This window comes from Magnolia sinica, chromosome 19, assembly GCF_029962835.1.
Source record: "Magnolia sinica isolate HGM2019 chromosome 19, MsV1, whole genome shotgun sequence".
NCBI lineage: Eukaryota > Viridiplantae > Streptophyta > Magnoliopsida > Magnoliales > Magnoliaceae > Magnolia > Magnolia sinica.
The window spans coordinates 8,163,183-8,178,200 of NC_080591.1; the positions used below are offsets into that span (position 1 = coordinate 8,163,183).

General features: G+C 40.6%; 1 protein-coding gene across 2 annotated transcripts; it reads left to right on the top strand.

Annotated features, from left to right (window-relative positions):
• Positions 1–1,802: 1,802 nt before the first annotated feature.
• On the top strand, positions 1,803–13,485 carry LOC131235421 (alpha-dioxygenase 2-like). Of its 2 annotated transcripts, none has more exons than XM_058232605.1 (10): positions 1,803–1,938; positions 2,037–2,303; positions 5,164–5,313; positions 7,744–7,877; positions 8,383–8,596; positions 9,509–9,654; positions 9,879–10,106; positions 10,878–11,080; positions 11,187–11,430; positions 13,043–13,485. In XM_058232605.1, the coding sequence occupies exons 1-10, from the start codon at positions 1,846–1,848 to the stop codon at positions 13,266–13,268; spliced, it is 1,905 nt and encodes a 634-aa protein (XP_058088588.1). In that variant the 5' UTR covers positions 1,803–1,845; the 3' UTR covers positions 13,269–13,485. The 2 variants fall into 2 exon arrangements, with proteins under 2 accessions (XP_058088588.1, XP_058088589.1); XM_058232606.1 differs by having other exon boundaries at positions 1,804–1,942.
• The last annotated feature ends 1,533 nt before the right edge of the window (positions 13,486–15,018 follow it).

Sequence of the window (15,018 nt, forward strand, 5' to 3'; positions counted from 1 at the left end):
CACACACATGCACATACAGGCAAAGATGCTAATGCAGAACGTGTTTGTGTGAGATCTGAGCCTTCTATTTAGTTGGAAACAACAGTTAGATTCTCTGTGGCCTATTGTATAAGTGGTTCAACCATTGAAGCATGACTCTATGTCTGTGGCCCACCATGATATTTGTATGAAATTTATGTAATTTCCCATTTAAGCGGCTCATGCTAGGACATTGAACCCAAAAATCAGATTTTCTGTGGCTCATTTCTCATTTAAAACCTTCCTAGGACCCTCTTTAATGTTTATATGCCATATAACCCATGATGAAGGTAAAAACCAAGATATCAGGCTCATCCAAAACATCCCTGTGCCCTAAGCAGGTTTCCCAACCCCACTTCTACCAATGGTGGGGCCCACTTGAGCTTTGAATCTGCTTATTTTTATAGCTCACGTCCGACCATAAGCTGGGCATGTATGATGCGTGAATTTGAAAGTTTTTCATGTGAATGTCCATTGCTTTCTATCTCGGTTTTGGGCATCCCACCGTACAATGAGTCTCGCTTGCCATGTCGGTTGTATGAGCAGGGACGCGGTTTGCGTCCTGCCCCCGCCCGTCTCCACCCACCAACGGACAGTTCTGTGGGCCGGCCCACTGTAATTTTTCTGCTCATCTACGCTGTTCATATGTTCTCTCTTACCATTTTAAGGGATGACAAAAAAAAAAGGCAGTTTCGCCGCTCAAGTGAACAACATCACATATCACATATGACTTTTGCATTTAATGCAACTAAGTTTATTATTTAGTTTGGTCCGGACTTGCCTAATTTTTTTGGTCATCCCTTGAAAATGATCAGAGAGATGGGATGGACAGCATAGATAAATAAATCACAGAACTGCCGGTTCGTTGCTAGACGCGGGCGGGGTAGGATGCAATCTACATCTTATGAGCAGCCACTAGCTACTGATAGGTTGAGTAGCGAGGCTAGCTTTGGATCTAACTCATTCTTTTGGGCCCCTGCATTAAATTAATCCCTCAAAATGGATGGACGGTGTGGATACAACACATGCATCGTGCTAAGCCGAGTCCCCCCTCCTCAAACTGTCAGTAACTAATCTGCGTCCCCTTTTGCCCGGAAACGGGCTGGTGGCAGGGGAGTAGCCAATCCGTTTCCTTGTTGCCGTGCCTCAATCGAAGACACTCGAGAGTTTCAAATCGAGGTCACGGGTTCTTGCAATCATTGCTGGAACCCACCACTAGGGCATGAGTTAGGGCCCATCTCAGGTGGACCACACTACATAAAACTCTACCATAAAAAAATTCCTAGGTCCTTAGATAAGGTCACAAAGACCTGGATGAAAGAAAAAATAAATAAATATCAGCTTGATCCAAAACTTTTGTGGCCCCCACAAGAAAATTTTAATGGTCAATCACCACTATTTCCTGTAGTGGCCCCCCTGACATTTGAATGTGTTTCATTTTTACCATCATGCCCTAAAATGATTTAAAAAAACGGATGGAAGGTATGGATAGAGTACACAGACATCAAGGTGGGCCCCACGGTCCGAGCCGCACCTAGCTAATCCGCTCCCCGTTCCAAGTATGTTTGTTGATAAAATGAGAGATGTACGAAAAGCTCTCTACAAACGTGTGAACATTGTCCACATGCTCTCTCTCTCTCTCTCTCTCTCTCTCTCTCTCTCTCTCTCTCTCTATATATATATATATATATAAATTCCCTCCCCCCTCTCTCTCTCTCTCTCTCTCTCTCTCTCTCTCTATATATATATATATATATATATATATATATAAATTCCCTCCCTTCTCTCTGTCCTCTCACAAATTCTCTCCCTTTCTCCTACTCCCCAATGGCTTTCTCTTTCCCCCTCTCAAATCTCATCCATCCAAGCCTCCGGCCCATTGTAGCCCAGATGACTCTCGTCGACGCTATCTTGTTCTATGTTTGTAGTACACCTTCCCTTATCCTGCACACCCATTTTTTCTTTTCCAGTTTTGCCCTCAGAAACTGATTTTTGGACATGTTTCCATGGTCTTGTAGATTGTACATGTTGTGGACAAGTTGGGAAGTTGGCATAAATTGCCAGTTCTTCTGGGCGTAGCGTACCTCGGCATTAGAAGGCACTTGCACCAACGTTACAACCTCTTGCACGTGGGAGGATCCGATAGCGTTGGTCGCACGTACGACAACGAGAAGTTCTCTTACCGGACAGCTGATGGACGGTGCAACCACCCGTACGATGAATCTGTTGGTCGCCAAGGGACTTTTTTCGGCCGTAACATGCCACCGTGCCGGTCCGAGTATGAGGTGCGTTATGGGAAGTACGTAGGGCGTATCCCCCACTGCTGATTTAGCTGATGGGAAGAATGATCCAGGCCGTTCATATTGTTGCCCTTACCATGGATAGTCTAAATTTCGAAATCTTCACTAATCGGATGATCCTCACCGTCCGTGTTGACTCCTGAAGTGGACAGTGATTTATTCATGGTAGTGTTCACTAAATGGACGGTTTTGATGATTGGAGAGAGTGGGAAAAGTGATGACTGTATGGCCCATGCCCATAGTCCGAAAAAGTGATGGCTGTGATGGTACTTGTCCATCGTCCTCCATCTCACGCCACGTGATCTATGGTTGGTAGGTATACGTAAATCACCCGCCTCGTGGATCACGGGGAGTTATTTGATACTCTGATAGAGTACGAATCTTGATACGCAGGTACTAAGATAGGGTACAGGTGGTATATATAAACTCAAATCAAACGAAATGAATTGAACTCACTGTCCATGTGTCGCATTCCCAAATTCAGATTGTTTAAGTAATCCGAAGCTCTGATTCATGCACACTTGTTTGTTGAAATAGGATCATTGGATATTTCTCATTTCAACCGTCCAATAAATGTACACCAGTCTGACAGTTTAAATTTGATTTACTCCTGTGCTTGTACGATTTCTTAGTAATATCTAATTGCTCGTATATCATCCATCACACTCTGCCAGAGTATCATAACTTTTCTAGAGCTGGGAGTACGAAATTACGTACACCCTGGGAGTACTATTGTTATTATGCAAGCCAATCTGTTCAGTGGAGAATGAGACCCATAAACGCAGATGGCCCACTTACCATCTGCCACGCTACATGTGTGGGTATATGTAAGATGCTGATCAGAGAAAGGTCCAGATTGGTTATCCTACTGATGATGATGGGTGGGACCCACCGGCGTATTCGGTGGGCCTCCACCTGAATGGTAGCCCATGGAGTAGTTATCTTCATATCCTTGTGGGGTACCCTACTAGATTCATTTCTAAAGCATTGGGTGCATGGTAAAAGAGTAGGTAGCTCTCTTTTTCCGCAAAATGCTATATATAGGTTCGAATATCCATTGCCGTGAAATCCCAATGTAGTATGAGTGGTAAAGCATAGCTCATTCGGAGAGAAAATATTCAAAAATAAAAAAATAAAATTAATATTATTTTAATTCATGATAGATTTTTTTTTTCTCAATAGTGAATAAGGCATCCAATGCTGCCAAAACTCATAAAAAATCTTTAAATTATTTTAAAAAGGGACTTTAAACTACCACCAAACTCTAAACTTTAAAAATAGAAAAATAGAATTCACTACAAATAAATTTTTTTTTTTAATACACACTTACACCCGCACAAACCACATGAACGCCCAAACCTATGATCTCAGTGTTGAAATTCACAAAGTCTACTTAGACATGAGTTGTGATATATAGCTAGTTTAAACTTAAAATCATAATTTAACCTCTAAAATGATTGAATTTTATGAAACAATATAAAAGTTAACTAACCTAGATTATTATCCGGGTTGCTGGGCTCATTTTATATACATTGATACACTATCATCTAATAGCCTGGGCTTTTATATCCAGTGGTTGTTTGATATGGTATGAGAGCAAAAGGTCATGTTTGGCTATAAACCATGTCATACAATCCGCGCGATTTTTGCAACATAAGGACCATCCACAGTGGGGCCCACCAAATTAACATTTATCAAGGAATCAAGGGCGAAACCATGTAGTATAAGCCTGAGTTTAGGTGCTTGGGCTTAAATGCAGGCCCGTGGGCGAGCTTCACACATAAATTCAGCCCCAAACTTAATGGGCTGGGCTTGGCCCTTGAGCTGTACTTTTATAGTGATTGTTTTGAGGCACGGCCCACAGCCGTGTGGGACAGCAGGCCAACGGTCTAAATTCATCTTTGACGGATGTATATATTCTCGATTGAGAGTAGGACAGGAAATGGGGTGTGTGGCCCACAGGCTTCAGAGCTGAAATAGACACTGGCTTTACTAGGCCTGAAGTTAACGATCATTAAGGCCCAGCCCAAGCTCATGGCTGAAGTAGGACAGGAAATGGGGACGGCCTTCAATTCAGGCCCACTAATAAATGTTCTTGTGCCCAATTATTTGATGGGCTGATTATAGCCCGACCCATTAGGCCCATTTTCCTTTTGAGATGGATCTATCCCTTTGCTTCCTGCTATTGTACTGCAAAGAATAGAAAATAAAGGGTGTATCTATCAACCAGGGGGCTGTATATATCAATTCCCCTATTTTGACCGATTGTCGTTAGCCTGATGGCTTTAAGACTCGGCAACTAGGACCGACTCGTTTTGTACTGAGTCAACACTGACTAGTCGCCCCTAGATCCAGTTCTGATAGATGAGGCCATGGTTTGCCAATCCAGACCATTGGTCTGTGGGTTTGCATCTTGGATGAGCATTTACCAAAAATATTCTCAGACTGGAAAAATCCAACGACCCACATTGGCACCTTTTGCAGTTGAATGTGTACTGTTGTTATTTCTCCCTTCTTAATGGTGCATCTATATGCTACAAATCGGAAGGTTACCTGGTCTTACGGAGGAAAATATTCAGGTACAGCCTATCCATTGCAGGGCACAACATACCAACGGTCTGGATTGCGAAACCATAGCGAGTGGGCCATATCGCTTGGGTCCCTAGCGACTTGGATGAGTAGGCTGAGTTGGCTCGATTCGCCCCTGGGTTTTGCTAATGGACATATGATCGGGTCTTATCAAGTCCGAGTCGACTCGGATGACACGTCTGAGTCTTAAAACCATGGCATCTGACTATATCATTTCTCTAATGTTTTTCTTTATGGTGTCGTTCCTTTAATACAGTTGTTTGATCCACATCCATCCGTTGTGGCCGCGAAGCTCTTGGCCAGGAAGAAGTTCATAGACAATGGGAAACAGTTCAACCTGCTCGCATGCTCATGGATACAGTTCATGATCCATGATTGGATTGATCATTTGGAGGACACCCAACAGGTATGATCGCATGATCCTGGCCGTTCCATGTCACAACTCAAGTGGGCCATGCATTAAGACAACTGACAGGCACGATTTGATTTTGAACATAGATTGATTCTTCAAACCAGCCATACGAAGAAACTTTGCTACTGGTGAATCTTTAATCACTATCCATAAACAATGCAAAGTGGGGCCCACTAATCTACTTCCCATCACCTTCTATCTGAGATGATTCATTGGTACCATTGTTTCGCACTGGCAACGTGATGGGTGGGCCCATCGCGATGTGTGAGTGGCATCTAAGCAGTGAGTCACACCACAGGGAACAGCTGGGATGGAATACAAAAAATTTAAAACCTCAAAGATGTATGTGGGCCCACCTTGTTTTGTATTTTCCATCCACTATATATATATATATATATATAAACACCCGCACACACACTGCCACACACTCACGCCGTAGTGGGATGTGACCACCTATGGGTACTAAGGACCCATCCATCCACTATATTGAGTTAGTAAGACTAGGGGAATAGCCCAGGAATCGGTCATTACAAAGCTCAAGCGGGCTAGGTCTTAGGCATGATTTTACATGTTCTGGCCCACCTAAGCTTTGGAAAGGCTTCTTCTTTCGGCGCTAAGGAGAAATTGAGGGGCTGACGTGATGGGAGGGTTGGATGTCATGCACACATCACTTTGAGCCTACACAATCGTGTGGTGACCCCAACACTACGTCAGGGGACCCACTGTTGTGTATGCATTTTATCCATGCTGTACATCTGTTTTGCCAGCTCAATTTAGGGTTTGAGCCCAAACTTGAAGCATCTCCAAAGCTAAGGGAAGATAATGACATCTGCCATTGAAACTCCTGAGGCTCACAATGATGTTTATTTGTCATCCAACTGCCAATAAGGTAACAAAGACTTTAGGATAAGTGGGAGCTGTCTCGGTAGCACAAGTGAAATACTACTACTTTTAATGTTATTTTACTTATTCTGTGAGTTGGAGGTGAGACATTGCCCCCTCTTTTAGTACCAAGGCCGGCCTCGGCCGGCTAATCCAAGCGGATGACATTGTCAGGTGGGAAGTTTGGTTGGGGCAGCACATCTGTTAAAAGATGGATGAAGGGAAAACTATAAGCTTGATTCAAAAGTTTTGTAGCCCCAAGAAGTTTGCAATGGTAGATGTTTAAATCCCCACTATTTAGTCTTGTGTGGTCTACTTAAGCTTTGGATATTCTTCCCTTGTGGCTTAACATAAGCGGGCAAAACAGATACACCATGTGGATAAAAATCTACATCAGGGTGGTCTCCACAATCCTAACACGACGTAGCTACGTGGTGTGAGGTCGCCACACGATCAACCTATCAATAATCTACTGTTGGGCCTTCGCTTGCTCCTTTAGATCCTTCAACCTGTACCAACTCACTTTTTCTAACCCGCATAGTTCACATGACCAAACTACTAAAGTCTATGGGTCCTTACCTATGCCTCAGTGGTAGACTTACAAGAGTTTCAACAGGAGGTCCTGAGTTCAAGTACCCATTGTAGTGAAATCACACTGTAGTGTGAGTGTGTAAGTGTGTGTGGAGTGTGAGTGCATGTGTAAAAAAATTATGTAATTCTACTTTTCTCCATCTTATCATCTATTAGCGGTACTCTTAAGATTTAATGAAAAAATTTATTTCTAATTCTGTCTATCCTTATTTTGTCAGTCATCCATCTCAACATCCTTACTTTAGTTATAGTCATCTTATGATCATATTATTCTTTAACTACCCAATATTTTATACCATAAAGATTGCCTAATCTTATATCTATCCTATTTTTTTCCCATTTGAGTGCTGCACAATGTTCCCGTAAAACTTCCGAGGCACTTTTTCATTTCCTCGGCTTAGCTTGGAATATATGGACATCATTTTCATTCTCTCTACCGACATTAGTTATTGACTTAAGGTACTGAAAGTGGTCATTTTGGAAAATTCTTCCAACACTCTCTATAGGTGTGGGTTCGACTCTCCTCCGTGGCATTACCAAATGCACATAGTAATAGTTGATTGCGTGCATCAGGAAATTTTATCACCTAAAAAAGAAACTGAGACACCCAGTCTTGTCAAAAAAAAAAAAAAAATCTCAACTAATTTTCCATTTTTACTCTTATTGCCACTAATACTACACTTCATACCCTTTGCTTTAGCCCAATTAATTTTAAATCCTTTAAAATTTTAAACACCTCTCTATAAATCTAGTTTTATATTTAGACTATTGGATATATTGTTAATTAAAACTACATCATTTTCAGATAATACACACAATAGTATCTATACTTGTAAACGCCTTGTTAGCTTGCCCATAACTAATGCGAAATACATGCTCAATCAGAACATTATAACATTTCAAACTTTATTTATATATAAATATTTACTTATTTATTGTAAATTTACGCAGGTAGAAATCAACGCTCCAGATAGTGTTGCAGATGGATGTCCACTGAAATCATTCAAATTCCTTAAAAGCAAAGAAGTGCTGAATGGTTCCTCTCATGTGAAGAGTGGCTTCTTGAATACAAGGACTCCTTGGTGGTAATTTCTCTGCACCACTTATATGTTCTTAATGCATGGGTTAGGGCTGTCAAACAGCCCACCTGCCAGCCCAGTCTAGCTCAAAAAAGGCCCCTTTGATTTTTGGGCTTAAAATCATCTAGGCCCCAGCTCATGAATTTGTTGAATAGGGGGGCTGTCAACATGTACCTGGGACCCACAGACACCCAATGGATCCGACCCGATTATATTTCACATCCTATTTTCTGGACCCATTAAAAGTCTGGGAAGATTATTTTTAGCCCCTAGCAAAAAAATGATTGGGTCTAGGCCCAGCCTTTAAACTTTTCTATTCACACCCGCATAGACCCCACAAACGGGCCCATTTATGTCCCTAACAGGTGGATCTGGGCCCCAACCAATCAGGGTCCACTGCCACCCCTATAAAAAGGGTCCCAACAGGAACTAATCTTGCATTAGACACTGACCCTAGAGATAACTGGATTAATGATAATTAAGATCTTGAACTTGTTTTTTACATTGTTAGGGACGGAAGCGTGATTTACGGGAACAATGCCGATGGAATGGGAAGGGTGAGGTCGTTCAAAGATGGGAAGCTGAAAATCTCCGGCAACGGGCTCCTCCAGCATGACGAGAAAGGGGTCCCCATCTCCGGTGACGTCCGCAACTGCTGGGCGGGCTTCTCCGTCTTACAGGCATTGTTCATCAAGGAACATAATGCTGTGTGTGACATGCTCAAAGTAAGGTTAAACATGTGAAAATTCACTCTCATGTTCTAAGTTAGTTCAGTTTACTGCCCTGCCGGCGCCTTTTCCGAAATGTGATTTTAAAAAATTTCATTTTGAAATGTTTTGTCGGGAAAACTGAACAGATCTATTGCACGGAAAGTGTAACCGATCATAAGAAAAATACATCAATTTGTGGGATAACAAAAAGTGTTCTGGGATTATCTCCATCGATTTGTGGACCTTTGGAGATATACGATTAGTTTGAATGTATGCAAAATGAATTTGCTTTCAAGCTGCCTTTAATTTGAGAGGAATGGGCCATAAACAACATAGACATCATTAGGCCGGATACACTACAAATCTGTAGAAGAAGCTTAACCCACAATGTGTGGGGCCCACTGGACGTACGCATGACATCCAACCAACCATCATATGATCAGCCCTCTCATGTTCTCCTTGGCACCCAAATATCAGTCTGATCCAAAACTCAGGTGAGCCACAACACAGGGAAAAGATGCACCATTTAAAACCTTTCAAATTGTGTGTGAGGCCCACCGTGTTTTATATATTTTCCATCTTATCCATTCAGAAGATGCTCCTACTGAGGATGAATGGATTTCCCAAAAATAAGGTCATTCCAAAACTCAGGTGGGCCATGACGCCTTATGATTTTCATGGCTCCATGCATGAATTTGCATGCTGTGGCCCACTTTAGTTATGGATTGAAATGATTTTCGGACACCAATGCAAAAATAAGGGAATGCACATGATGGGTGGATTATATGTCATGCACATATCGCAGTGGCCAACAGGCATGTAGACCAAAATCACCATACATGTTCTAAATCAAAGATCATTTATCTATTGAAAATAATAATGTGATTGTTATTTAGTTAATGAGATTGATTAATGGTTGCTTGTTAGATGCATTACCCCTACTTCGACGACGAAAGGCTGTACCAGCACGCAAGATTAGTTACTTCGGCAGTCATCGCTAAAATCCACACCATTGATTGGACGGTTGAGCTTCTAAAGACAGATACCATTCTTGCAGGAATGAGGATTAACTGGTAAGTAAAAAGGTTAGCTTAACATAGCAAAATTTATATGAGTTCTTGAGAATTATGTAAAAATTGATGGTCGGGATTGACCCATATGCTTTGGTGGTCAGATCACATGGGCCCAACTCAAACAATGGTCTTTTGAATAAAATAAAATGCAATGGTTTCTTGATTTTGTTCATGTTATCAAAGAGATGAAATGATTTTGGTCTTTTGATATGAGGGTGGTGCAGGTATGGATTTCTTGGGAAGAGATTTAAGGATCTTTTTGGGCACATTTGTGGGCCCATACTAAGTGGATTGGTTGGCCTTAGAGAACCAAGAGATCATGGAGTTACATATTCTTTGACAGAGGAGTTTGTAAGTGTTTATAGAATGCATTCGCTTCTTCCTGATAAAATCCTGTTAAGGAACATCAATTCAAACGTTTCAAAGGACGAGTGCCCACCACTTCTACAAGAGTATGTCCCATCCTCTCTCTCTTTAAATAAATGTATGTATGTATGTATGTGACGCAGGGATGGATTTGATGAGGTCAATCACCATCTTCCTCAATGAGATAATTACTCCGAATTCATGGAGCTTCTCTAGACTCTCATAGAGATTCCTGAAATTCACGAGGAAAAATAGAAAAAGTAAAAATAATAAATTCTAACAAATTATAATAAATTTAAAAATGGATTAGTTGATGATAAAAATAAATATACAATCCTTTAAATAGTGATACCAAACTTAAAAATAAGTTTCAGAATCAAACTCCAACTCGAAGTCCCTAAAAACATAACTTACTATAAATAGTAAACTTACTATAGCTCAAAGGATCAATAGTTATAATCTAACTAAAACTTCATATAAATAGTAAAAACGATATTAAAATGGACTTTCAATTGTCAATATGATGGAATCTCGCAAATTCGGCATGGGCAACCTGACATAGCAGGGTTGGCTAAACTAGCTTCTCCTACCTAAAATCATATATGGTACGTTGAATGACTCATTTTGATATGCAAGATATGCCCGTTTTAGGGTTCTGATGGTCCTGATAATTTCCGCCTCCAATCGGGCCTCCTCTGGTCCATCTTGGACATGAAAATGTCCACGACCCGCTCTACATCAATATGCATCTATTGATGTAGTCATTGGAATACACTGTATGTAAGTGTACATGTTCATGTGTGCATGTACAATAGAACATTTGAAGCTTTCTCTGACTAGCTGGGATGGTTTTGCAGGGTGCCTATGAGGGAGATGGTGGGGCAGGAAGGTGAGAAAAGGCTCACAGAAATAGGAATAGAGCAAATGATGATTTCAATGGGCCATCAGGCATGTGGGGCCCTTGAGCTTTGGAATTATCCATCGTGGATGAGAAACCTTGTGGCCCACGACATAAACGGAGAAGATCGGCCTGACCCAGTTGACATGGCTGCACTAGAGAGTAATACTTGGATCTTTCTTCTTTCTTTCTTTCTTTCTTTCTTTCTTTGATGGCAATCACCACGTACATAGTGAGATTTTCAAATAATGTGGGGCTGTTTTTCCAGTATATAGAGATAGAGAGAGGAGAGTAGCACGGTACAATGAGTTCAGACGGAACATGTTGATGGACCCTATTAGCAAATGGGAAGATCTGACCGATGATCAAGAAGCCATCGAAGCAATTCGTGAGGTTTACGACGATGATGTTGAGAAGCTCGATCTTCTTGTGGGTCTTCATGCAGAGAAGAAGATAAAGGGTTTTGCCATCAGTGAGACTGCCTTCTTCATCTTCCTACTCATTGCGTCAAGGTATGTCATTGTAGACAGCAGTCTAAACCCTAAACCCAAAACATTAAAGATTTTTTATTTTGAAAAAAATGTTATCACCTAAACAACTGCTCTCTCTCTCTCTCTCTCTCTCTCTCTCTCTCTCTCTCTCTCTCTCTCTCTCTCTATTTGGGATTTTGAATGGCTTTCGAATAAGATCTATGTGGGCTTTTGAATGGCTTTCCAATAAGATCTACAAGGTAAATATTAATGAATCAATGAATCCATCAAGTAAATATTTCACATTGTGTAGGGATTATTTAGATGCCTATAAAATTTTAAGTTATAGATAGTTTACATTCAAAACTCTTTTCAGGTATAAAATGTTTACGGTCTATCTCACTTGGCTTTAAACTATGAAGTGTTTAAAGCCAGCTACTAACTTTAGGGGTGTGTGTGTGTGTGTGTAGAGAGAGAGAGAGAGAGAGAGAGAGAGAGTCATAATCACCTGCACACTGGTTCTCATGAGAACTTTTTGAGAACTCTATCTCAATTGATGTGAGCCTAGAATTTGAATGGTCCACATGATGTAGCGCCCTATGAAATGCTTGGGGCCCAACTTTCACCCTGATCCAAAGCTCTGGTAGACCAAAACAAAAAAAGAGAGCCAAATTAAGGGATGAAACTGTTTCCATTTGCCATGGCCCACCGGAATTTTGGACTAGGGTAAAAGTTGGGCCCCAAAGGTTTTATGGGTGCTACATCACGTGAGACGCATTCTCAAAAAGTTCTAATGAGGTCTCGTGAGAACTAATGAGTAGGTTATCAGAGAGACAGAGAGAGAGAGAGAGAGAGAGTTGCTACCTATAAGTTTCTTTTGAAGAACTAAAAAAACATTATTGAACATATAGTTAGATTATCTATAATTTAAAACGCAACAAAATACCAGGATTTTAAAAGCTCTTATAATTTATAAAGGGTTAAATGGTCATGTAATGTCTTTACTTTTAAATTGTTTACGACTAAGGGCCCATTTGGCCAGGCGGATTGGAAGTTAAATCCTGGGATTGGCCGGGCATGCCAAACAGACCAGGTGATCTGATCCCGCGATATAGCAATCCCATGGATCTTAAGACAATCCACCGACAACACCATCATTACCTTTAAATCCCATCCAATCCACCCTAATCCGTTCAAATTTGCCAGGGACATGTTTGGTTCGAGGGATTGGAAGGGATGGGAAGGTTTAATCCCAGGATTGGCCAGACATGCCAAACAGACTCGATATAGCAATCCCAGGGTATAGCAATTCCATGGATCTTAAAACAATCCACTAACAACACCATCTTTGCCTTGAAATCCATGCCATCCACCCTAATACCATTCAATCCCTTCCAATCCACCCGTCCAAACGGGCCCTAAAGTATTTTACAGGCATTCAATGAACACACAAACGATTTCATTAGTACTGTTGTTCTCTATCTAAATGATCAAACACCCGTCCTTTACCATTGATCTATTAGCCAATATTCTTACAATTACATTAGTCAACATAGTTTCTGTAGATTATAACTTGGCTTGATTTCTTCACTACCTTTCAGTTTCAAATTTTCTTTTCTTTTTTATTTTTCTTTTTTGTTTCTTCCTTGTCTAGGAGGTTGGAAGCAGATCGCTTCTTCACCACCAATTTCAACTCCACAACATACACCGAAGAAGGGTTGGAATGGGTTAACAATACGGAGACTCTGAAAGATGCAATCGACCGTCATTTCCCACAAATGACACAAAAGTGGATGAAGTGTTCTAGTGCTTTTTCAGTGTGGGATTCCATGCCCGATCCAATGAATGCCATACCTCTTTACTTGCGTCTTGCTCCGTGAGAAGAAGAATGTTTTGTTTTGTTTAAATAATTGTATTTTCTCCTATCATAAGAATGCTGTTAAATAAGCTTAGGATAGAAAATGAATGGTATACCAACGTGCATGTTCAACTATAATGTGTAAACAAAAAAAAAAAAAAACTAATTTCTGAAATGTAATATACCAATCTAGATGACTCTAATTCTAATGTTGGAACTCTCTCTCTCATCCTACTAAATCCTTGAATTATCTTGATAAATGCTCGTTGTTATTTGTGATAGAGTTAAAGTAGGTGACATACATAGTCAGTTTTTTCGATTGCCGAATACATTCTTTCTGTAGCCCTATGCAGGGTGTTGTGTGTAATAGTCATTATCTTGGCTTAAGTAGGGGGCATTTTTCAACAGGCAAAAGATCCTTTTACCTTAACAATGCGCATGGTATAACATATAGAAATATGAGGTCCACTCTTGGAAACTTTCCACGAGGTCAAGCCACGTGGGCCCACCATGATGTATGTCGAATATCTACACCATCAGCCAAATGTACCATTCCATGGTTGGCCATGAACTTAAAAAACAAGTTAATCAATGACTTGGGTAGGCCACACCACATACAACAGTTGAGAGGGGTTACTCTCCCATTAAAACATTCATACTTATTTATTGGGCCCATGGAGATTTGGTTCACAAATCCAGCCCATCCATTGTGTGTGTCCCACTTGGATGAAGGGTCGGACTATTCCATCCGCATCCAAAACTCAGGCGGGCTCCACAAAGTGCTTTGATATGTTTTAGGCATGTTTTCACATGGTTTTAGATGGTATTGCCCACCTGAATTCCATATATGGCTGATTTTTGGAATATCCCATAACCTAAAGGGGACCCATCAAATACACGGTGTTAATTTTTGACACACATCACAGTGGGGCCCACATAGCTCAACTTCATGGGAACTTCCCATGAAGTCGACCTTATAGTACCATCCCCCCTTCCCATGAAGTCGACCATCCGCCCCCCCCCCCCCCAACACGTGTGTGGCTTTAGGTGGAGAATATTTTCCGAAGGGAAAAATGTTTTTATTTTTATTTTTTAACCTTTTCTTGATCTCTATGGCATTGAATAAATATACAAGGTCCAATGGTTATCACCTTGGTGAATGTCATTTTTTTTTTTTTCAAATGAAGAAAGAACTTTTTACTGTAAGTTTCTCAATCTTCCCGTTAGGACATGATATAAATATACAAGACCTAGGTTGGGTCAAGTGAGATAAACCTATGATCAGCTGGGCATCTCATCTTTGAAATGAAGAGTGAGATCAATAACAATTTCAGGTCATTCTATCTAGGACATATTGTAGACAAAAGGACTTTGTCACTTATCATCTTTCCAAAAGGAATTTCTTGGAAAAAATAGTGTTTGGATGGAAATACTCTAGAAAAATAGTAATGTTGGATGCAAATACTCTTAAAAATAGATTTTAGGCTTGATTCCAAATTGATTATGCTAAAAGTCTAAATATCAATGTCAACCATTCATTTCATGGGCCGGGCACTTAATTAATTGCACATGGTCTTTAGTGATTATATTAAATCAAATGATCCCAAGGGTCTTTTTGGATGCACAATAAATTCAAAACTTTGGTAAATGTTTAAAATTCAAATTCAAAAGTTATTTAATAAATTTGCTATTTGGTGTTCTTTGTCAGGTTAATGATTTTCATAGTTTTCTTTTGTTTACTCAGCCTCCAGGCATCTTTATTTTGGAAGAGG